At 36.6% G+C, this 24,396-nt stretch overlaps 1 protein-coding gene across 2 annotated transcripts; it reads right to left on the bottom strand.

The window, feature by feature from the left end:
• Window positions 1-1,317: 1,317 nt before the first annotated feature.
• LOC135693392 (uncharacterized) lies at window positions 1,318-18,509 on the bottom strand. 2 transcript variants are annotated; one of them, XM_065211872.2, is made up of 9 exons: window positions 17,851-18,509; window positions 10,458-10,752; window positions 9,150-9,292; window positions 8,072-8,217; window positions 7,236-7,392; window positions 5,210-5,273; window positions 4,101-4,360; window positions 3,051-3,222; window positions 1,318-1,735 (listed from the first exon to the last, which is right to left on the bottom strand). In XM_065211872.2, the coding sequence occupies exons 1-9, from the start codon at window positions 17,857-17,859 to the stop codon at window positions 1,509-1,511; spliced, it is 1,473 nt and encodes a 490-aa protein (XP_065067944.2). In that variant the 5' UTR covers window positions 17,860-18,509; the 3' UTR covers window positions 1,318-1,508. The 2 variants fall into 2 exon arrangements, with proteins under 2 accessions (XP_065067944.2, XP_065067936.2); XM_065211864.2 differs by lacking the exon at window positions 17,851-18,509 and adding an exon at window positions 11,301-12,166.
• Between the last annotated feature and the right edge of the window lie 5,887 nt (window positions 18,510-24,396).

Genomic DNA, 24,396 nt, shown 5'->3' with positions numbered 1-24,396 from the left:
TATACATTTTACAGCAAGAAATATTCCCACAAATGACGCTTACAGTATATCTATATATGAAATCTTTGCACCAAATGTTTCATCATATATATAGTAGAAAATAAATAAAAATTAGGAATAATTTAACAATATTTTGAAACCAAAATTTGTATTATAACTACCTGTTGGAAAAAATTTTTAATCCATAAATTTCAAATCATTATATATATTCTTTTACAATTTTTAAATGCTTTAACAGTCTAATTTGAAGCTACTACAGCATTGAAGCATCTGCTAATACTTGTTTAAGACCTACGAAGCTATATAACTGCTATGTCACTCATATTAACATATAGTTGAATAAAGCGAACATGTTATGTATAATATCAGTGACAGTGCCAGTGTGGCTATCAGGGAATTTGATATGTCACTTATATTTGAAAATGTGACTGAAAATTGTTTTAACATGTCGGCAGATAAGGGAACATCACCCACTTTGTCGACAAATGGGATTTGGAAACCCCCCTTGAGCACAATAGCAAGCGACGGGCCTGTAAGTACCCATTATGAAAACTGTTTATAAGAGAAGACAGATGCCCCCAACTCAAATAACAGAGTCCAATGAACAAGGACAGTAGCAGAAATTAATGGATTTGAGTGGCGGGGCAAGGTCAAGGCATTTTCCACAATTCTTAACTGTTTGAGCGATGTTTTTGTCTTTTTTTCAAGGTATCATATGTTTATGATCCGATTTGGAATATCCTTTTTGTATTTTGAAACGCATGATTGCATATTGAATAAACCAAACTGAAAATGAAATGCATGCAAATAAATTTTGATTGTATCGTTATGATAGCCTTTGAATTGTATTTAAAAATATTTCAATTTGCAATAAGAAGCTGTAAATATGTTAATAGGTGACATAGGGACGTCAAATGAAAAACTCTTTGTTATGCACAGGCTCTTTATCTAAATTGTTCATGTCCCTAGATTTTAACCCCCTCCCCCCAAATCATGAAACTCAAGTAAAGATTTTCATAACCCTTAAACGGTTTATCGCAGGTGGTATGGTGGCACTTAGCACTATTTGGTCATTCGTTATGTGAATAGTGTTTCAAATTTTTACTGATACGTAAGTCACTACGTTTCATGCCTCTGCTTCCCCTCTTCCTACTTATCTGCTCTCCGCTTCTTCATCTCCGCTTCTCCAATCTCCGCTTCTCAACGCACTGCTTCTCCGCTCCAGCTTCTCCGATCTCCGCTTCTCCAATCTCCGCTTCTCAGCTCACTGCTTCTCCGCTCCAACTTCTCTGCTCCCTGCTTATCCCCATTTCCACACCAGTATTGCTCCAACTTCTCTGCTCCCTTCTTGGTTCTAGTATCCAGTGTACCAGATAACATAACAACATTATTAAGCGGTCGACTCCTCAGCGAAGAGGGTACTTGCCAGCTTACATTTTATAAAGTAACATATGACCCATTCAAAAGGAATTAACTCAATACCCTGTCTACAGACATGACAATAGCAGCTAAACTCCTGACTGACTGTACATATTGCTGCCCAGTTGTCCAGGCCTCTCTAACTCGATGTTCTGTACCTCCACTGCATGCATCATGAGCTCTTCAATCGACTTCCCCAAACTGGTGAGCTCCTCTTTCATATGATAGTATGCCGAGCATTTTGCATTTATATGTTCCAGTCTTTGAAGCTGCAACTGCTTTGAGCTATTCCAGTGCTGGTTGGCGTTGTTTTTTCCTGAAGAGAAAACAGTTTTAGTAGCCCTTTTTGAAGCGTACCGTAAGAATATCATAGCTGAAGTACTTTTTTGACAAACATGCCCCCAGAATGGTTTTTGCTTTCATTTGAATCTCAAAAAGGAACCTCATAGATAAAAAAAGACAACTGGAGACACATGGGGGTCTAGGTAAATAGTTTGCTTGCACTAAAGGATTTCCACACGACGGAAATCTACGCTCTTTTTATAAGAATACTCTTTTAAAATGTTCGTTTTTCAGAAGCTGCCAGTTTTGCGATGTTTATTACCCAACATATCTCGTTTTTTCAAAAAGCGCTGTTTCTATTTGTGTTCCTCTGTATCAGATTTGAAAAAAGAAAGAATTATTTTAGAATTTATTCAGGCTCAAAACGACAATTTCTTAAAAATATCGAGGCTGGGCAAAATTTATAGTATTATTATAGAAAAGATTCCATGGGATTTTCTCTTCTTTTTTTATTGCTTACCCTTTTCTCCCAATGCTGCCCCCTTTTTTAGCCTGAGTTCCAGACCCCAAACTAAACTAAAAGTATTTCTATATGGACACTGGGGCTCAGGCTATCCCTACTTTCAAAGCGATTCACAACGAGAATTGGCCATTCATTAACCGCATCGAAATATAAAAGACCTGTAGTACTCTTCGCAATACTAACGAACTGAAGCTGAGCTAAAAGCTTGGCCCACTGTGACCTCTCCCCTTTCTTGACGGCCCTGAATAACAGCTTAAGAATAGTAATTCCAATAGACCAAGATATTCCCTCGACAGTTATCTGTTTATCTCAATATATTTGCATTTTCAAGCATATTGACCAGCCTCAAGTAGAGGAAGAACAATTGTTCCCTTGTAGCATTTTTGGCTGCATCTGAATGAACCCCCACCGTCGAATAAGCCACTCCCTCGGATAAGCCCCACGTCAAAATAAATTTTGTGAAATAAGCCCCCGGGGGCTTGATCGAGGACTTACGGTAGGCGCTTTTTACAGTCTCCCACTGAAAGATGCCTGGACTTGTGGTACCCTAATTTACAGTACACCGTAGTATGTCATGGAAGAAACGCATGGAAAGGGCATGAATACACAATTCCTATCCATGAAATATGCAAGTTTTGAGAGTTTCTAGAAAACACAGAGCTCTACCAACAATTATAGAGTATATGGATATTATCAGTTAAGAAACTTTAAAGTTTTTTAAGTTATCTAAAAATTTAAATTCAGACATGATAGCATCATAATTGGGAAAAAAGTCCCATTCGTGGAGATAACATCGTGCCAATACAAATAATGCTTAACAACAAACCTTTATTTTCAACGGATTTTTTCCATTTGCGATATTTAGTCAAAGAAATCCCGCATATAATCATTGTAAACAAAAGAAATCCAACACCAGCAAGAAACATTTGAAGAGGCCTAGAAGTCCAGTCGATGAGAGTAGAAGATTTCTTTGAAGCTTGATTACCATAATTCAATGGCTGTAAGAACAGAGAAAAGAAATCATCAGGGGCGCTGTGTTGCAGGTCGATGGGCTCAGCTCAACCGTGGTATACCTGTGCAAACAGGCACCGCGCAGCCATTGGGCTAACAGGGGCTATACCCCCCCTACCGATTTATTGTGATAATAGGTTAAACAATGTTTGGAAAGTTTACTCTAACGCAACTTTGAGAAGTTTGCCCTCACGGATCCCAATTAGTAGCTGTTCTTCTTGACTGCAATCCTGGACAAAAGGTTATGAGACAATTCTTTTATAAGTGATTTTCTGCGTAATTGCCCTCAAAACCAGTGGTATGCCCCTACCCCCCCTCCCCCCAATGTCAATGTTGGTGTTGGGTAATGGCAGTTGATTATGGGAGCCAGAAACCTAAGAAATCAACATCAACATTGATATTGGGGGCAAGGGGTTAGATGTTTTTTCAATAAATGATAATTACAGAGAATGTCTCCTAACTTTTGTCCAGGATTGTAGCAACCCTTTTTTGTTCATTTTCTTGGTGTCTTATCTTGTTAAATCTATTTTTATAGTAATTGATATCTTCTCTGAATTGGACTATTTATGAAAAAATAAGTGGAAAGAAGCAAGTATTTTGTAAAAGGGGCCTTTTTCGTCTCTCAAAAAATTATCAGTCTGCCCTTTTCAGCCCATCTACTTTTAGAATGGTGCGCAGTGCCTACTTAAAGAAGTCTTTAGGGCTCAGCCTCCTACCGCAAGCTCACATTTTGTTAAGACGATTCTATAAACAGCAACTTCGTACGGAGGTCAATTCACTACCATGATAGAAAGTCTCATATGTATTGGGATTAACATGTATTGTATTACTCTTAAAAAGGAGGTGAATTTTGAAAATTACTAACCTTAAACGGTACAATTGAGGTGGATATATCGCGAAACAGCTGATCCTTATAGAACTCCGTATACAGTCTGAAACAACTGTCCATCCATATACCCTTGTTGCGCAGCAACAGTCCATATGTGAAAACATACTCAATAACATCAGCTAAGAGGAATTTCTCGAACGATTTTTGATAGTAGCCAGCCACGTATGTATCCAGTAACAGTCCCTCTGTTTCACCTCTTTGTAGTACTTGCGGCAATTCAATGATTTCTGAATAATCTTTAATAAAATTTAAATTGAAGGATAAGTGGCATTTCAAAGCGGGAATGTAGACTTTAAGCCTACTGTAAGAGGTAGGGGCGTTGGGAATCTTTCAAGCTGGGGGAGGGTAAGAATGGGCACATTGTGTCGCAGTTAAGGAGGCAAAGATCTTAATAAAGGGCATATTTCCTTGGTATCCCAATATTTGTGAAGGGAGCTAGCTTTCTTCTACTTCAAGGTTATCAAGGGTAGTTAGGAGAAGCTTCCATTGGAGCATTTTAGCGCATCATCGGCAATGAAACTCAAAAATCAATCTCTATAAACGAATTTTATAAACAAATATCTTAACTGAATAAAAGCAGTTCAGCTTATAATTGCAGTTATCACTAAATGTTTGATTAGAGACGAAAATATATCTTAAATAACTAAAAGTTGTATGAAATGTCCAATGAGGAGTCCCTTTTCAAATGACATTTAGTGCTGCCATTGATTTTATGAGATGGTGCGAAATGGTATTATATCGGTAACAACTGGCACTATTTCATTCTCTTGAATGTTAGGTAAGAATAGGACAATTATTGAGAAGGCTAGAATGATATGTTCTCTATTCTTAGAAGGAGCTTCAATTCAGTCTCTTTGAAGACATCCTTAAAGTAGATCAAATCATTTCTACAAACTGTATTCTAGCTAATTGACAAACCAATATTTCCTTAATTTGAAGTAATCTAAAACTTTCTTATAAAGAGAATAGGGTCCAAAAACCTTTCATAATCCTGATCTATGTTTTACAGACATAAAGAAAACAGCCTTTTTAGGTGCTGAACGAAGGTTCCCTAAAGGATCAGTAGGTTTTCATTAGACACTCACCGACTGGAATGGCATTCTTCTTTATTGCGATGCTGGCTTCTTTGCTTTCCGATATTACTGCCACCTATGAGACGCAAAAAATATCGAATAGCATTAATTATTTTAGTTGCCAATAATGATATTGATAATGATAACTTTACCTCTTATGCATTTCACATCAATTGGATACGAATAAAATGTTTGAATACGATTAATTTAATGATAATGATACGTCTTAGAACATTTTAAGAACAAGGTAATCGAAATATTTATACAAGCAAAGTCTCGGTTGAGTAAAATATATCCTACGGACATAGTGTTTTGACCAAAGCTTCAATTTCCTTATCATGTCTAAAAGCGAAAAGAAGACTGAGTCATTTTTTAATAATTCAGTTTTGATCCTAAGAAATGGCTCAGATACCTTGAATGCGTTTCTACCAAACAGCAATGAATCACAAATGTAGTTTGACTTTGAAGTCATCGTCACTACACTATAAACTCATGTTATAAGTCACGATTCACAATGACAATTTTTTGTTATCTTCAATTGTTTAACATTTTCAATTTGTCTCAAAAGTCACTGTATAGACCAGACCTTTCTTCAAAGATCAGTGTAAAAACTCTGCCGAAAGTTGCTGAATTCTCCATGAATGAGAGTTGTTGCTAGCAAAAAGGAAACTGATTGTAAATCTTGCATTATATTTTTACCGGGGTCTCCCCCCTCGTAATGCTAATGATCTAATAATAGAGTACTGAAGTGTGACGTCATTCAAAAATCTTTTAGAGTTTCTTAAATTTGACCACATATTCTGAAAGAATAGCATAAAATCCCCCTCAATATGCAAAATCAGTTAGATATGTTCAAATTGAGCGAGATGTGGCCAATGGAAGATTTAAAGTTTGCTAACGGATTACTTTTATTCTGGCCTGGTTCATAAGTCATGAACCAAGAGCAAATTACAGAAGCTTGAAGAGGCAAGAGCCTGTGCTCAAGTGGCCATATCTCAGCAGATTGGCTACTCTTTCAACTGATTTTGCACATATAGAGGTATTTCATGATGCTCTTTCAGGTTATGGGATCAAAATTCAAACATTCTAAAACTAGATTTTTGTGTTTTCATCACATCGATACTCTATGGCATGTTTTCCCCTTTTTTAGGTTAACATCAAAATGAGATTTCTTGGTTTACAAAAACCATTCTAATTCACTTTACGGGACATGACGCCACGAAATTGAACCTGGGGGAATCAAGGATCAAGTTTAGTGGCAGAAGAGGACCCACCATAGTTGGGTCCGATGCGCAAAATACTAATGAAATCAAGATTTCAAGAATTTGTAAAAATGCATCTCCAAGACTAAAATTTAAGAAAATATTATACCGCTCAAAACATAAAATTCGACGTTTTTCTCAGAAAAACATTGATTATTGATTTTCAGGAAACACTCGGGAGTGGAGGAGACATGCTGAAACTCTATTGACCGACGTTGGGAAAAGAAAGAAAGAAAGGATGACTTTCGGCTCAGAGTGCACATCGGTGCGATTAACAAAAAGCTGTTATATTTATTGAGAGGATTTTACGTCCTGAACAGAAATGTGCGTCTTCTTTATATCAGGTAAGTTCAATAGGCCAAGTTTACGCATCGAAAATGCAGACATTGCTGTGATACACAAAGCTATCTACTGAATTTATGCAAATAAAAGACAAATAACAGAAATAATCCTAGGTAGATATGTTAATAAATAGATCAAATAAAATCAGGCAGTTTATAAATAGTTTGTTCCATTTTTATTTCACACTCTAATTCAGAAATAATAAAAAGAAACGACGAAAAATTTCTATTTCTGAAAGGGTCCAGCCCCTCAGCCCCCCTCCTTGTGGCGCCGTGCCTGTTTAGAGTATATAGTATATTGATCGGATAAAAAGTAGTATGAATATATAAACAAAAGGGTGTTTTTAAAATAATTGCAATTCTTCTCGTTGTTTTCCTTGCCTTAAACTTTTGCACAAGACTGTGGACTGTATATCATCAAACTGTAATGCTAACCTTTGCCCCTGCAAGTGCTATATCATTAGACATTACAGCTGTAATGAGGCCAGATGTGATCGAGGCTGTGAACATTGATAAGATGACCGTTCCAAACAAAATCCAGATTATAGCGATAATGCGACCCAACACTGTCTTTGGGGTCAAGTCTCCGTATCTTTGGATCGAAAAAAAAAAACGAAATTAATCAATCTTCAAATTCTGAGATATCAAAGAAGCAAAAGGCGGAAATCAGTTACTCAACAAAATAAGATCAATAATTTTCCAATGAAATGAAGCAGCAAACAATTTTTGTGAGTAGGGAATGGGAACTATTAAAGTTTATCTCGGAATTCCATTTGTGTTGCCTCTATCAACTAAATTGCTTAAGAGATCTAACCCCCTGGTCGTTTGTGTTTCAATAAGAATTTTGTCAGTTGTCAGTAATCTCTGGGCAAAAAAAAAGGGGGGGGGAGGGTGCTCTACAAGCTTTGATTTAAAACTAAACAAGGGAAGTGCATTTCAAAAAGCTATCTTGACCCATTTCATTTCATATGCTTTAGGAGTGGGAAGCACTGCTAATTTTCAAGGTTAAAACATATGTAATAGAACTTATGTGACAGAACCAGATCAAATCCATTCCAAGGTATTGACACTTAAGATATTCATGATGCCACGCCAGTCATTCCACTTAAGACAATAAAAATTTTCGGCGAGGTTTGAAGAGTAACCAATCAAGAAAAATGGAAAGAAACAAATATTGGAATGAAGATGTAAGCCAAACGATTTAATACGACCAAAGCAAACAAGAAATATTCTTTGCCTAAAATCCAGTTTCAAAAGTCAAGGGCTCTTACCCAACTGTAGTCAGTGTGACCATTGCCCAGTAAAAGCCATGAAGAGGTCCCCTTACTGATTGAGATAAAGCATTTTTCAATCGGCTTCCTGTGCTTTTCTCGCAATAATTTTCCTTGCCATTTTCAGAAGAGAAGCGAGCAACTTCCTAAGAATAGATAAAATGGTTAGTCATTATATATTAAACTAAAATGTACTAGAATTAAGACGCCAAAGAAAAGCATCACCCGGGGGGAAACAATCTCCTTCCATGTGTATCGAATACGGTGAATCATAACCAAAAACAGTTTGTAGAATTCGTAAAAAATATTTTGAAGTCGTAAGTCTATAAATAGTCGACTCTCGATAAACAGATTCGCTATATACATTAGATTCGCACTCATAAGATTACTCTGGCTATGATTTGTTCAGAAATTGTAAACTTTAAAGTCAATTTTCTTTCATAAATCTTAGGCTACTTTACGACGAAACTTCGATTTAATAGTCATTGATAGGGAAATACTTGGTCTCCTCCCTAAAGTAGTGTCTGGTTTTTGGAGGCTACTTCTGGTAAGCGATAAAGTTTGGGGGGAAATATAGCCTCAGCTATGCGCCGGAGCCTCAGCTATGCCAATCTAAAGGGCGTGGTCGCAGAAATTTTCAGCTCTCTCTGCTCGCAGTGGGCCTCGTCTTTTGGTTTTGCCACAGGGCCTCCGAAATCTCTCACTAGCCCTGAGCGCAGGAGAACGGTTTGGATTGGAACACAGTTTATTATGGGCAAATATTTTGAGCTGTCCAATAAGATGAGGCCTACGTAGTATTGAATTTTTTTTCTCGTATTTATGGTTTAAAGGTGGGCAATTTCCTATATTTTAGAATTTGCAATTTTCGTAAGATATCCTTAAAAGGATGTTTGGAAGAAATGAAACATATGAATTGTCCAATATCATATCACAAGTTGTCAAAGAGTAACAATATTCAGCTTCCATGAAACTATATTTCAACTTGAACTCAGAGAAGAAAAGGAGAAAGAGAAAAGGAGAAAGAGAAAGAGGGAGAAAGAGGTTAAATATTTTTCTATGGAATTCAAGCAAAACCCACCGCAATATAGAAAGCGGTACCAATCGTAAATGCCAATAGTAACACAACCACAAGAACAGGCCATGAAGTTGCAAATGCTTTCAATGTCTCTTCTTGTGCTGAGCCTAGATTTCCATAGAAGTATGCGATACCAGGAGAATCAACTGCAATAAGGCATTAGAAGATTAACTCTGAAGACAACAATATATTTTATAGGACGAAAAAAACTTAAGCTACAATCTAAAAATATGAACAGTTTTGTGGTGGTACAGAACTTGAAAACGGCTTTAAAAAGGGCAAACATTTTATAACATATTGGCTAAAAGCTTTTTCGTCTGACACTCCCCAGATTGTGCAAAACTCTATAATGACGACATGTTTCAGATAATTGGCAGAGCCCGGTCGTCTTTCCATCTAACAGCTTTGAAATCGATCTAAATACAAACGAAAAGACCGCCATTTTGTAGACAGAAGTAGTTCGTTTTCTCTCTTAGACTCCACTGGTAGTTTTTCTTTATGCGGCGCTGATTGGACATCTATACTGGTCTTGTGCTTGCGTTTTTCTGATTGGCTTATTTCGATCCACAACTGGGTATATATAGATACCATCATGCTCTTTCGGACCCTTATTCTGCTGTTTTATGCTCTGAGGACTGTCAGACGAAAAAGCTTTTAGCCAATATGTTATAAACGTTTGCTTTTTTCAAAGCTATTTCTTTTTTATGTATAGAGGTTTTTGCAATGCATTGCAACTCTTTTTGTAAAAGGCCAAAGGTTTCCTTGATTAAACATAATTGCTTAAAAGCTTGGTAAGCTAGAAATTTGCCGGTGGAAATATTTTTGCCAATACATTTTTCAGCAGGTTTTATTCTGTAGTAAATATGACATCTACCAAAGAGGGTTCATCGATTCTTATAGAGATATGGGAGATATGTCAGAATAGGGAGCAGTGGCAAACCCAAGGGGGGGAATAGGGGGTCCGGACCCCCCACTTTTCTAAAATATGATCCTCGGAATTTGTCAAAAAGTGATGTAAAACTCATTGGGGGGGAGGGGGCTGGTGCAGTATACTGTATGCTTGTATCAATAACAATTGTAAAACAGTTTGCTATTTACCGTAGCTAACACTAATTTAATAATGGGGGAAAATTTTGCAAAAAGGGCGTTTCCCCGCATTTGCAAAAGTGTCTGAAGGGCGTGGTCAAAAAAATGCTCGAGACTCCGCCCCAGACCCCCCCACTGCTGCAGCCCTGGGTACGCCACTGATAGGGAGTATTTCTCCTTGGCATCCAAGCCAACTGTTTCAAAAGGATAGGACCTGGTACTTACCTATAGATATAAATGGGCTGCCAAATTTAAATTTCTGTTTCCCGTCGCCATAAACTGGCAGATATATATCATCTGTGCCATTTTGCAGAACAACTTGAAACTGAGTGAGGTCTGATGTGCTATTGGAGTAGATTAGATTGGTTTTATCTTCACAACACTTTTTCACCATGCTGCCAAGTATCTTTTGAAAGATACCACCAGGTCTGCCGTCAGTTGTATTGTAAATATATGGCGGAATTTGAACCCAAGACACCGACAGTGAGGCAGGACATCGCGTTCTTTCGTTTGCGAATATCTATTACACGATAAGGAAAGTCGTTATTCAATAACTTTTCGACAAGTTTTATGACCTAAATGTATCATATTCTCTAAACTCGAAGAGAAGAGGATTAAAAGTTGCCCCTCTTCTTGCAAGATAGAAGAACATAGGTACATGATGCTTTTTTTATGCAGTTATTATCTTTACACCCCCAGTTATGTTCTAGTCTCTTTCAAAGCAGCACTTTTGATTCGTAGCAGTAACATGATAATAGCATTGCTATGTCCGAGGGGCAAATCACTCCCTGAAAATCTCGTACACCTTGGGTGGAAATCCTGTTTTTTAGGCTGAAAATATCTGGAAATCCTTTCGTATGGGTGGAAATATCTCATTATATTTGCAATAGTGAATTGCCTCTTGGCTCAGCGTGTCAGTTTTTTTTACATTCAGCTGTTGTCAAGAGAGTCCTAATTTCATTATATAACAGGTTCCATTACTTTTTCTACGCTCTTCACGTAGAAAAAGATAGAAAGTTTCAGCAAATCAAATTTCGTGTTGGTAATGCAAAGATTTAAGCTACAAACCCTGTCCGGTATAGACATTTCATGCCACTTCATGATTCCGCTTTGAAACAACCAAATCTCCGTTTTATGTTACCTTCTCTGGTTTAAACTAAAAACACTCCCAGTGGGTTCTGGTTTTGAGTGTTCAAGCAGGTAGATGTTTACAAGATGGATAAGAATTAAAGTTAAGACCAGCATGTGGCTGTTTGCTATATTCCCGATAACTTCGATAGAAGACATGTTAAACGGGTTCCATGTGTCAGGTATTAATAAATAGCACGCTGATTGTACAGTATTGCTACAATGTCAATAATCCATTTTCTCACAAAGTGTCGTCTTAAATTTTCAATGAGACATATCTTATTAACATTACGGCTAAAGGGCTTCGAGTGACACCGTATAGCAAACCTTCTAATGACGCTGGCATAACATGATATAACACAATTGACAAGATTATAAATGCTGGATTTCAAGATTTAAATGTTATATCAGCCAAAAGTAACTTGCAAAGACCTTTGTTTTCAGGTGCCAGTATTGTTATCAAGGCACACTGAATTATATCAAGATAGTAATATTCACAAAGCATAAGTAGATAAAGTGGCTGAAAATGCTGAATGCAAATATAAAATGGCTGGGATGCTTTCGAAATTTAATCTAGGCAAAGTGGATAAGCCGTCTCGGCCTCCTTCTGCATCAGTATTCCCTGTTTATGGTACTTGCATTGAACGAATCGCACAAATGAAAAGCCACAGCCACAAGCAATTTGCCATGCATCTCAGTTAATTTCAGCTACTTTTCAATAGGTTAAGCATTATTATATTGCATAACCTATACACCTAAAGCTTTTTAGAAATTCGGCAGTCCATCGATGCATTTCAGGGCCAACGCCCCCCGGGGGGGGGGGGCAAGAGGCCGTAGCCTCCCCATTTTTAAACTAAACAAACAATTCAAATCAGCTGAAACTATTCATATAGATAAATCTATAAATTACAAAAAACATTTAGCCAAAGTTCAAAGTAAAACAGCTTCAAAAAAATTGTTTCCCAGAACGGGGCTGGGGGTGGGTGGTTAAGAGGAAACTCTCTTCCTGGCCCCTCCAGTTTAGAATTAGTGATAGGGGCCTTGCATTTTTATTTTATTCATCAATACCACAAGAACACCAATATCACACATCTCAAGCTTGATGTGTAGAAAATGCTTTGTGCTTTGTGACATAAAAATGGTGTCAATAAAGAAGCGGTTCGTCATGAAGAGGAGAGAGGCAGGACTCCTATACCCACAATCGTATTCAGTCAGTAAAATCAGCGAATAAAAACATCCGCATCACACATCTCAAGATTGATGTGTAGAAAATGCCTTGTGTTTTGTGACATAGAAATGGTGTCAGTAAAGAAGCGGTTTGTCATGAAGAGGTAAGAGGCAGGACTCATATACCCACAATCGTATTCACCAGTAAAATTAGCGAATGAAAACATCCGCATCACACATATTAAGCTTGATGTGTAGAAAATGCCTTGTGTTTTGTGACATAGAAATGGTGTCAAGAAAGAAGCGGTTCGTCATGAAGAGGTAAGAGGCAGGACTCATATACCCACAATCGTATTCACCAGTAAAATCAGCGAATGAAAACAACCGCATCACACATATTAAGCTTGATGTGTAGAAAATGCCTTGTGTTTTGTGACATAGAAATGGTGTCAAGAAAGAAGCGGTTTGTCATGAAGAGGTAAGAGGCAGGACTCATATACCCACAATCGTATTCACCAGTAAAATCAGCGAATGAAAACATCCGCATCACACATATTAAGCTTGATGTGTAGAAAATGCCTTGTGTTTTGTAACATAGAAATGGTGTCAAGAAAGAAGCGGTTTGTCATGAAGAGGTAAGAGGCAGGACTCATATACCCACAATCGTATTCACCAGTAAAATCAGCGAATGAAAACATCCGCATCACACATATTAAGCTTGATGTGTAGAAAATGCCTTGTGTTTTGTGACATAGAAATGGTGTCAATAAAGAAGCGGTTCGTCATGAAGAGGTAAGAGGCAGGACTCATATACCCACAATCGTATTCACCAGTAAAATCAGCGAATAAAAACATCCGCATCACACATCTCAAGATTGATGTGTAGAAAATGCCTTGTGTTTTGTGACATGAAAATGGTGTCAATAAAGAAGCGGTTCGTCATGAAGAGGAAAGAGGCAGGACTCATACTCAAGATTAATGTGTAGAAAATGCTTTGTGTTTTGTGACATAGAAATGGTGTCAATAAAGAAGCGGTTCGTCATGAAGAGGAAAGAGGCAGGACTCATATACCCACAATCGTATTCACCAGTAAAATCAGCGAATAAAAACATCCGCATCACACATCTCGAGTTTATAATTCATCGATTAAAGAGGTCTTAAGGGAATTAGCGGTATTGAAGGTATAAGTGATTAATTTACGGCATATGATGCCGAAAGGATAAGTATTTTGAGTGATGCAGAAGGACGATGCTTCAAAAGTCGCATTATTAAATAAAATGCTGATTAGATGTAAGAACAAATTCCAGCTTATTTTCCCGACATTTCCTAACAATTCTGTTTCATTATTGTACACATGTGAAAATTAGATACATATTTTAGATACAATAAATGCCCTCGGGGAAACAAGATGGAAGCCTCTCTTTTTCTTGAATTGATAGAACCTGTCATTTCGTTAAAGATACTCCTTTTTCTGTAATAAGGACCCATTTTCACAAAAAGTTAATTTCCTATCATATCATTTCGAAATCAAATTTTGCTACAATAAAATTTAATAAGTAAGCCTAATTAGAATTATCAAATCTGGTGCAGAATTGGAAAATCTTCTATAATATGTAGACAAATAAAAAGATGGGAAACATCTAAATATTCAAAACAACACTAGGTTGCGGAGATAGTAACTTCAGGACCAGAAGCAAGATGGTATGTGTGTTTTTAAGTGTTTTGGGTATAATAAGGAGGGGCTGTCTGAGGAGCACGGAAGTCTTATTAGCAGACATAGGATATTAACATTCAGCAACATTTTATTGAAGAGACAGAAAACTGTTGACATTTGGTGATCGCATCTCAAAACTCAAAAAATTTGGCATAGATTATAGCATAGTTGATTATAGCTGCTAATTTTTGACTTAGAAGGAAACATCGTCGAAATACTGGAATCAAATTTTGCGAGCATGGCTTAGGTGTGATACTGTCGCCCTTAATATGATAATTTAAACAGGATATGCGGAACAGGTTGTCGAATATTATAGCTTATGTTGAGCTGTTATCGTTTTTGGAAGGTGTTGCGGTTGCCATATGGCGAACTAAAATGAACCGTGGCAGCAGTTGCTCAAATTCACATCGAGAATATTAGGGGGTATTTTCAAGAAATGGATTATACATGATGATATCATTCAATATTAAGATTTATCTTTATTGATAACGCAGCCAGTTGGATTTCACATTGTAAGAATTTATGAATATTTCTATATCATCATATTGAGTATGATGAAGCAACAAAGTTAAATAGTTCCATATGCGTCGCTTTATTTGTTTGCTGCTGTTATTGTAAGAATGATGCGAAACATATATGTTTAACTGTATTGAGACCGGAAGGCAGGGGGAGGGGGGCTGTTTTTCACTTATTTATCAGGACTGCCCCCCTCCCCCAACAAAAAGTTGTATCTCGGTCTTTGTTGCTATTCGTGGAATATGGTGGTCTAGCTAGGTATCTTGTTAATGATAAAAGTACAATATGAAGTGTAAAGTCATTTATTTCTAGCAAAAATAGGCCGCGAAGTCCCTTACAAGGAGTTTCTGGTCTGCTAGATAGTCTTCAGCTATTGTCAGAGAGGGTAAGAGCAGGCGAAAGAAGAATAGAAAGCAGTCCTTTAAAAGACGAAGGAAAAAAAAGGATAAGAAGATAAGAGGAAAGAAAATTGAATGAAAGAAAAGATAAAGAGTAAAAAAAGAGAAGAAGAGAGCAAATAAGTGGAAATAAGTTGTTGAAGAAGAAGAAGAATATAAAAGAAATAGAAGAGAAGTAAAAGAAAATAGGCAAAGGTAAACGCGAATTAAGGAAATAGAAAACAAGGAAAGAGAATCTTTAATGATTTGGAAGAATGAAAATAAATATTTGTCTTATTGTCAATTGTACTGCTTCGCATTTTTCAACAACTTGCTTTAGCTGATTGGGAAAGTCGCCTAAAAACGTCTGAATACGCCTACCAAAATTTTTTATCAATAAACTGAATAAATGGGAGGTTTTAAAGGAATTGTTCATTATGTAGTTTGCATGTTTAGATTCATTGTTTAGTCTTTAATATTTTGTATTCTTAAGTTTGATAAGCATCGTTAGGCAATATTTTGCAATTTTTTCATGCTCACGGAAAATACGTTGATGGAAGAGGCCTATCAAAATTAGTCAATATTTGACTTGGGCAGGTGTTCAATTACACAATCCAAGAGAAGGTTTAAAATGTACCTAAAAATAATGTACTTGAAAAGAATACAGTTAAGAGGGTCATCTCTTTCTTTTATTATTTTCATTAATCCTATGTCAACCAAAAATTAAGTCAAACACACACCCATGGTCTTTATTATTTATTAGATGCTTCATTTTATTAGCCATTCTTGATGAAAGATTGAGGGCCTAAAACCTCAGGGTACAAAGAGTCGGCGTAAAACTCTGGAAAATGGCTAAGAGGACCGAAGTGAATGAGAAAGATTCTGTCTTCTCTTTTTTAGCCTGGACTAAAAATTTGATCATAAATCTGTCAACTATTTAGGTATTTGCATCAAAATATTTTACGTCAACTTGAAACCAAACTTGAAACAAAATGCTAAATTTTCTTAAATAGATCGAAAGTTCTTTATCTTTATTCTGATAACCCGTCTTTTCTTCATGGGAAACTAGACCCAAGGTTTTTCATAACAACTTATCTCCTCCAAAATCTTGGCATAAAACATACTGAAATCTGAAAGACAGGGCTAACGTTATAAATCGAGCAACAATTTTTAGTTTTGCTTTAGAGAGAAATGTTATCCAGGCAGAACAGTTAAGCAAAGCTAAACCCAATGACGAACTAAACATAATATCAACATTGATCATGAATAAGCCGCAGGCATTCTTCTTTGCCTTAGGCAGCTTTATAAAATTTAGATATTTCCATCGACCCTCACTTATTTTTAGGTACCAAAAGAGGCGCAAACAAGATGGCTCTTTGGGAAAGGCGCGTCTGTTTGAAAACATTAGGAATTCACGTATACACGTTTTAATAACATGTTCTTATAAATACTCAACATTTTTTAAGAAAATGTTTACAAAAAAAAATGTTGCCGACATGGGGAAAGATTTAGCACCAGATTCTGGAGTAGAATCTTTGATGATATTATTAATGACAAGGAAACGTTTTCAGAGACACATAGATAATTAGATCCTAGGAATGTCTTATTTGCTATTTTAAACGGCAAGTATTCTAGTGAGACTCTTAACAGCGTTATATTTTGAAGTAGCACGTAATCTGGGTGCAAAAAGAATAATCTAAGGTTTTTAACAATAGACTATGTTTTTATAGAGATATTTCGGACCCTTCATCTTAAACACCTAAGCCTCGTTAGCTATTTTCATCACGGGAGAAAATATTTCTTGGGATGAAACAATTTGCCATAATGTTGTTACACATGGATGCTTCTAACATACGTTCATTATTGTCCCTCTTTCAATGGACAGAGACTTCAGTTTCAAGAGCATGAAGAAAAACGACAGGAAGATGTATAGACTAAAAAATACAACTGCTCAATTTTGGAATTGGAGGAGACCATCCAGTCGTCAAGTAGAGAGTCATGGGTGAAGCCTCTGAGAAAAACTTGCTGCCCCTTTTGCTCTGAAATCTCTTAAAAAATTTCTAGTCGATCTTTATATTGAACGGATTGCTGATCTTTGTTTCTCAATGTATTACATTTTTGCAAAGCTGTGATTGCTACTTTTGCAAGTGCCTTTTGCAGTAGGCCTTCATCGTAGGGATTACCGATGCGAAAATATATGTTGATGTGTTTGGGGGCAACGGCCCCTTTCTCTATCGAATGCATCACTTGATGGGGCTACCCCTATCATCAAAAATGTATCGGGACTCTTCAAGGTAGGCAATTTGCACACATACTTTCAAGTGGAATACCATTAACACATTTCACATCACTTACCTGCGACTAGCATGAAGAAATAATCTTTCAAGGTACGATTATTATGAAAATCATACTTGAACAGCATGGAATTTTAACATATGTTAAGTTTTTTGCTGGCGTTTTGAGATTGAAAAGACGATCTCTGGGGCCTAGAGACAAAGCTAATTCATAGCGAGAAATATGAGTGAAAAACGTTGTAAGGCGTTCTTCAATAACCAGAAAATGTTTATATTTAAAACTAAAGTACAGAATGCTGATTAACTTAAGGTAAAAATGTTTAGACATACACTGTAATTACTAGCAGCATGTGTCAATTAAGAAGAACATAGTAGAAGAGTGGAGTGAAACCTTGATAGAGAAAATAAATAAACATTCTTACATTATCCATGATAGTTCGTTCTTTGCTGCTTCAAAAAACAACGATTGGGCAGCAACTATAAAACATGCAAGCAAATCCGTGTTGTTTTAGTAAACAGCGCCATGGATTCCATTACGGCTGACAAACAGCACAACTCGACGTCGGCAAGCTGCAAATGTCTCTAGAATATCGAATCAAATCAATTTACTGTACGGATGAATATGAAAAAGAAATCGTGTGACAACCTAAAGAAAAACCTGTGGCAAACTGACGCCCTGTATTCATCAACCTGATTCAGGTTCTCTATTGCGGTCTTAGTGTAGACGTAAGCGTCAAAATACTTAACCAGGGGGGTTGCTTAAAAATTGAAACTGCAGGGTGGCAAGAAATGTCATAGTTTGCCTGATAAGAGTCTTTGCAAATGAGTCTAATGTTTTATCTTAATTCTGTTTTCAATTAAGTCGAAACAAATTCTTATCTTCAAGACGTTGTCGCTTGTTTTCAGCGGAAAAAGCTTTTAAACATCCTCACATTGCATCCTGCTAATCAAAATATATGCTTTATCTCCTTGACATAATTATTGAAGAAAATTAAAGTATTTTGATGATAACTTTGGAAGTAAACAGCAGAGAACGTCGATAAAGTTTCTTCGGCAAATAATCAAAGAACACCATAAGAAGAAGAATTCAGGTGCCGGCTGCTAATAATGTGTTTGATTGAAGTCGACCAGTTGAGGTCGATTAAAAAGTCTCCTGTTGATGATGCTTGGAAGATTAGCAGATAATGTAAGTGCTTTAGTGCGTTTCAGTGACAAAATTAACGCTTGTTTGGGCAAGAGCAAAACAAGTCAAAGTTTACAAGCAGATAAGTCCAGATTAGAGACTGCATAGCTCAAACTAACCCAAACTGACGAGTTAAACACATGTTCGAAATTTCACATAAAGTAGATTTTCAAAACGCATGGCTTTTATGGTGGCACCTTAGCTGGCGTGTCAAGCAGGGTGTTTAGTGCTATCAAAATAACGGGTGGGGCTCTTGTGCAAAATGTTGCAGAAAACAGAGGTTTGCCATTTTTCGGCATTATCAAGGTTAGCTCTACCCCCCCTCCCTCCCCTGGGCAATTCCTTCTCCAATCCTAATTAGTAAAATGAAACTGGCCTTCAATTCAATTTTTTGATTGCGATTGTCGGTCGAATTTTCAATTCTTTATTCATGTTTTGCATCAGCCAGTTACATAATTATAAAAACCAAGTTCAAAACAATACTAGTTTTGATCTTTAACACGCGGATTGGTATAGGGGGCTGAGATATAGGGTATAGGGGGTTCATGAGAGGGTTTACGGCGTTTTGGGGTTGCACAAGCCATCGAATAGGGAACCACGATTTGCTCAGTAAGAGAAAAGATGCCAATTGTTCCTCTTTTTTGCTAAAGCACTCCCTAATGATATCGTTTGTTGTTTAGTGGAATGCTTGAGGAAAAACAGGTAAACAATAATCACTGGATGACTTACAAGGAACTATGAAATACTTCTAAGAAAATGAAAAAAAGCTCTGAAAAAGGCGATTGTTTTTCAGGGACATTTCATTAACATTTTTTTCTGGATTCCTTACTTGCGCTAAGAACTCTAAATTCCTTTTTCCGGTTAGGAGAAAGTAAAACATGTAATTTTATTTTCTCCAGCTCTATGCTATATATATATACTGATGAAGATTTCGGTCGAAACGTTTAAGCGATAGTGTTTTTCTGAATAACTATATTATTTTTATTACACTCGGTGGATGAGCTTTTGACAGTATTTACATTTATATATATATGGGTTCTGAAGAAGCTTAAGAAGCTTGGTTGCGAAACGTCAACCAAGCTGTTTTTTATTGAGTATCTATTTATATTTTTAAAAAAATTTAGAGTTAGGAGCTATTGAATATATATTTATATATATATATATATATATATATATATATATATATATATATATATATATATATATATATATATATATATATATATATTTATAATACAATGAAATCATAGAAATGAAATAATGAAATGGAATAATTGGGTAAAGAAATATTTCTTCGCACAAGAAACCATGGGAGTATTGCGAAATATATGCAGGCATTCAAACTTTTCCAACAATATAACTTTAGTAAATTTCATGAATTTTGTGAGCTGAAATATATTCATGGCATTTTGAAGCCTACAGAATGTCGCATAGTTGCCTCGAAGGTGATGTTGGTTGGCAGAGACAGGGGCGGATCCAGCGCAAATTTGAAGGGGGGGGGGGCATTTGTTGTATACTTTGAGGTACTCCTTGAAATAAATTAACCAATATGTCTCAGAAACTTTTTCACCTGATTCTCATTCTTCAAAAGAGGCGCATAATTTTCAAAATAGGGGCGCCAGACTTGCTTTAACTTGGTGAGGGAGGGCAACTGCTCCTAGTTGCCCACCCCCTTAAATCCGCCACTGGGCAGACAGTTAAAATTTATTGTAGATTAAAACAAGCCAATGGAACAGAAGAGGCAGTTGATTGAATGTTTTGGGCAATAATTGTCCTCAACGTTTTTACGTCTGCCAGCGTCTTCTCGAAATGCAAAATCATATTTTTGGAACAAGATATTTTTCCTTTAGCCTGTTAAGAACGTTAGCTTTAAGAAAAAGGGGCTTGTCATGATTCAAATGCATAATTGCACCTGAAGTCCTACGCGAAGTGCCAACGTCTTTAGAAAACATTGCGTCATCTTCGATGTTTATACCGAAGAAAGCTGGTTTAGCGACCGCTTAGCATTCTAAGAGTGTAAAGGCCGATTTCCATTTTACATTTTTTGTGCACGCGGGTGTAGTGCCAAAATCTGAGCATGCTTAGTTAAAATCAAGTGGTTAGTTGAAATCAACTTAGTTAACATGAGACCCTATCAACTTTCTGGCGCTCACAGCGGATGCAAAATCGAGACCACTTGACATGCTCAGATTTGGGCGCTACGCCCGCGCGCACAGAAAATGTCAAATGGAAATCGGCCTTAACAGTTACAATGAAGGGAAACACGCAGAGAGCATTTATTGTCCATTTACAAATATGTCAAAAGGAACGAAAACTCGGCATCAATTATAGCTTATCTGAATTAAAGGCATTAACAGAATGAGGCAAATCAATAAAGCCCTCTTCATCCCGCATTAAGATGACTCGTAATTTCTTGCTTACTGATCATAACAAAAATAGCTTGTACAACAACAGGGATTGGGGCTTCAAATCGTCTTTGAATTGAAAAGTATGGAAGTTTTGCATCACGCGAAACAAAAACGAGGGTTTTAAGATGTATAAATTCTGATGCTTAGATTACTTGCAGCCTGTGACGATGGGAAATCTTGATTTCTGTGACTATCTTTGTCAGCCATGTTCAAATTCTGCTTTACCTAATATACCATGCGATCGAAAGAATTTAATAGAGAGTTCATCTTTAGACAGATTTAAGGGCCTCTTACTCAGCCAACTGCACATGATGTAGACAAAAAAAGGAAGGCAAGTTGAGGGGATATCAACCTTCCAACTTTGAAAGCATCGGCCAATTTACCTTTCCTCTTAGCGATACATTGATTACTTTTCCACCCAATGGCGGCGCCAGCCAAAAAATTTAAGACAAGCCCTTTTAACCACCAGAAAACGCCCTTTTACCAACAGGGAACTCCAATTTTATCCAACGGGAACATCTATGACTAGCTTTTGTTTGAAAATTGGCAGTTGGAAAACCACAGGATTACATCACAAAAAGTAGGCTGTCAAAATATTACCCCTCCCCCAACATTTTCTCATCGAATTTAGACGAAATACAAAATCGATTCTGCCGAGAACTTGGGGAGGGGGGACGTGTCCCCCCAGTCCCCCCATTGCGCCGCTATTGTTTCCACCATTAGTCCTAATAAGAGGTAGGGATGGGTTTTGAATGCTATCCACGAATGGTTATTAGGTGACTTGCGTCTGTAAACAATCAGGGAGACGATATTTATGTAGCCTGTGTTCTGAACGAAACAGATCCTAGGCTGGGTAATCTTTACGTAGGACAGGATATTCGATCCTATAATATTGGGGACGGTGTAGAGTTTGAGTTTGGCTCCAAATGATTCTCAATATGTGTTTAAAACCATGCACTGGTCGACCTTGAATTCCTTAAAGATGGATTTTGTTTTTTATATAAAACGTTTTGTGTTAAACGAAATGTTTGACACTCCTCAGAGCATAAAACGTCAGAATAAGGGTTCGAAAGAGCACGATGAAAATGAAACGAAAAAATATTATTATTTTCATCGTGCTCCTTAAAACCCTTATTATAACGTTTTATGCTCTGAGGATTGCCAGACGAAAAAGTATTTAGCCAATATGATATAAAATGTTTGCTTTTTTCAAAGCCATTTTCAGGTTCTGTACCGCCAAAAAACTGTTCACATTCTTTTATATGTAATACCTATAATACATATATTATTAAAGAACTTAAACTTTCAAAATACATTTGAACTTACTTAAAAATAATGATTTTGTGACCGAAATACATAAATTTTGAGCATTGTACAGTATAGCGAATTTGACAGTGTTGTGATGACTAGGCATAAAAAGGTTCAATCAAAACTTGTATCAATTAGGGATTTGTTTTGGATACCTCAGTAAAATATTAGTAGAATACAGCATGCAGACTAGAAATTGAACAGCACATAACTTCTGCTTCCATTTTATTAATGTGAAAAAGAGCAAGTTAGAAAAGCCGCACTTCTTATTCATGTAAGCACGATTCGTCCTATTTTGTGAGTCTGTAGGATGCTCTTGTTTGGTTATGGAAAAATTGCTTTTGGCACAATGGGTTTATCACACTAGTGTAGACATGAAAGCAATAACTAATTTAGTAAATTCACAAATCATTTGATATGTAGACAATGGATGTGAGAAATTGAGAAAGTTCATTTGTGCAGTGACCAGCAGAAGCAGTTCATAAACAAATGCTGAACACAGCTTTTTTCCCATCATGGAGTAGCATAGGGCCACTCTTGCAAACAAGATTATATAACCTGGCTGAAGGAAAGATTGATTTAACGGCAGTATCCCCCCGGAATCAGTCTTTATTTCCAATGAAATTAGCACGAATAGATAGAAAATTAATAAAAATTTACATCAATGGTGAATGGAAGCAGGTGGGAAACATATTCTTATAGCTCAGCAAGAGAAACTAAGGAACAAGGAAAACAGAATGAAAGATTTATGATGAATATTTACCGGTATTTATCAAATAGGGAAAATGTGTACTTCATATTGAATCTGAACGAATCAAAGCACATCGCTGCATGTCACTTTTAATTGTACTCTGTGGAGGTTTTAGAAAGAAGTGAGCCCAATTTATGAAACTATCAGAGAGAAATAAATTTACATTAAGCTTCAGATTGTTAAGAATTGTTGCCCTGAGATCATTCTAATAGAAGACGTTTAGTAATGAGTTCCATATCGTAATATCAAAAAAATTCACCGTTTTTTTTAACTCAACAACTACCAACAGCAAAAACATGCGAATGTGCGAAAACAAGTTTTTGTTAATAAATCTATTGTGTAATATAAACAATGCGTGTTCGCACTTTGTGTAAAGAGAACTATGATGTGCCATTGTTTTTGTTCATTACGAAACTAAAGATTGTATTCTCAACACAGATCAATTTGCTAACTTTTTCTCAAATTTCATTGTTTTTAAAATAAAGGCTGAAAATACAAAGACTATCTGTACCTGATTAGCCTAGCTCAAAATTTCTATTCTATCCTTTCTTTATTTTTGAACTTTTTCGAATTTATGAATACGTTCTGACATGGCGGGATATGAAAGTTGATGATTTAGAAAGAAAGGAGCTTTGGATTTTTTAACCCCACTTCAAGGTCTCTTGATTTTCGTATAGCTACAATCTTGGCAAAAACTGAGACATTTGAACGAAAAAGGTATTTTCGTGCTTTAAATTCACATTATACGCGTTGGTGACCTAACCCACCCCCCAACATTGGTTACCAATCCAATCACAACAATGATTTGAGGGGAAGGGGGCGGGGGATCTGCAATTAGCTTTCTTTTTGCAAGGGCCTCGGGCCTTTTTTACCAAGGTTGTATCTCATATGAAAAATTTCCCAACATGAAATTTTGCTTAACAAAATACTAAAATCCTACAATCACAGAAAAAGAAAATACCTCGAAACTGTTTTAGCGCAGAGGCCTGCAAAGGTTATTTCAAAATTGTAAAATTTACAAAGCGGCAGATGATTTGGCTGCGGGCCATTTCTTTTTTATTAAGTGGACAAACTGTTGTTACATTGAAAAAGGAAAGGTATGTGGGGTTAAAGGGACAGTACCCTGCTCAAGAAGTATTTCAAAGATTCCCTTAATCAGAATGTTTTAGGACATGCTATCACCTACTTAGAGTTAACGATTTGAGAACATTTTCAATCAAATTCCTAGCAAGATCGAGTATCCCATCTGACAACACTCTTAACTCACTCTTATCCTCTTCAACTCCTGCCTATATTTCTCTTACTTATATCCTCTTTT

The sequence above is a fragment of the Rhopilema esculentum genome, chromosome 10 (assembly GCF_057945365.1).
Source record: "Rhopilema esculentum isolate cy_ngs chromosome 10, ASM5794536v1, whole genome shotgun sequence".
NCBI classification, from domain to species: domain Eukaryota; kingdom Metazoa; phylum Cnidaria; class Scyphozoa; order Rhizostomeae; family Rhizostomatidae; genus Rhopilema; species Rhopilema esculentum.
This window is presented reverse-complemented; position numbering and strand designations above follow the sequence as displayed.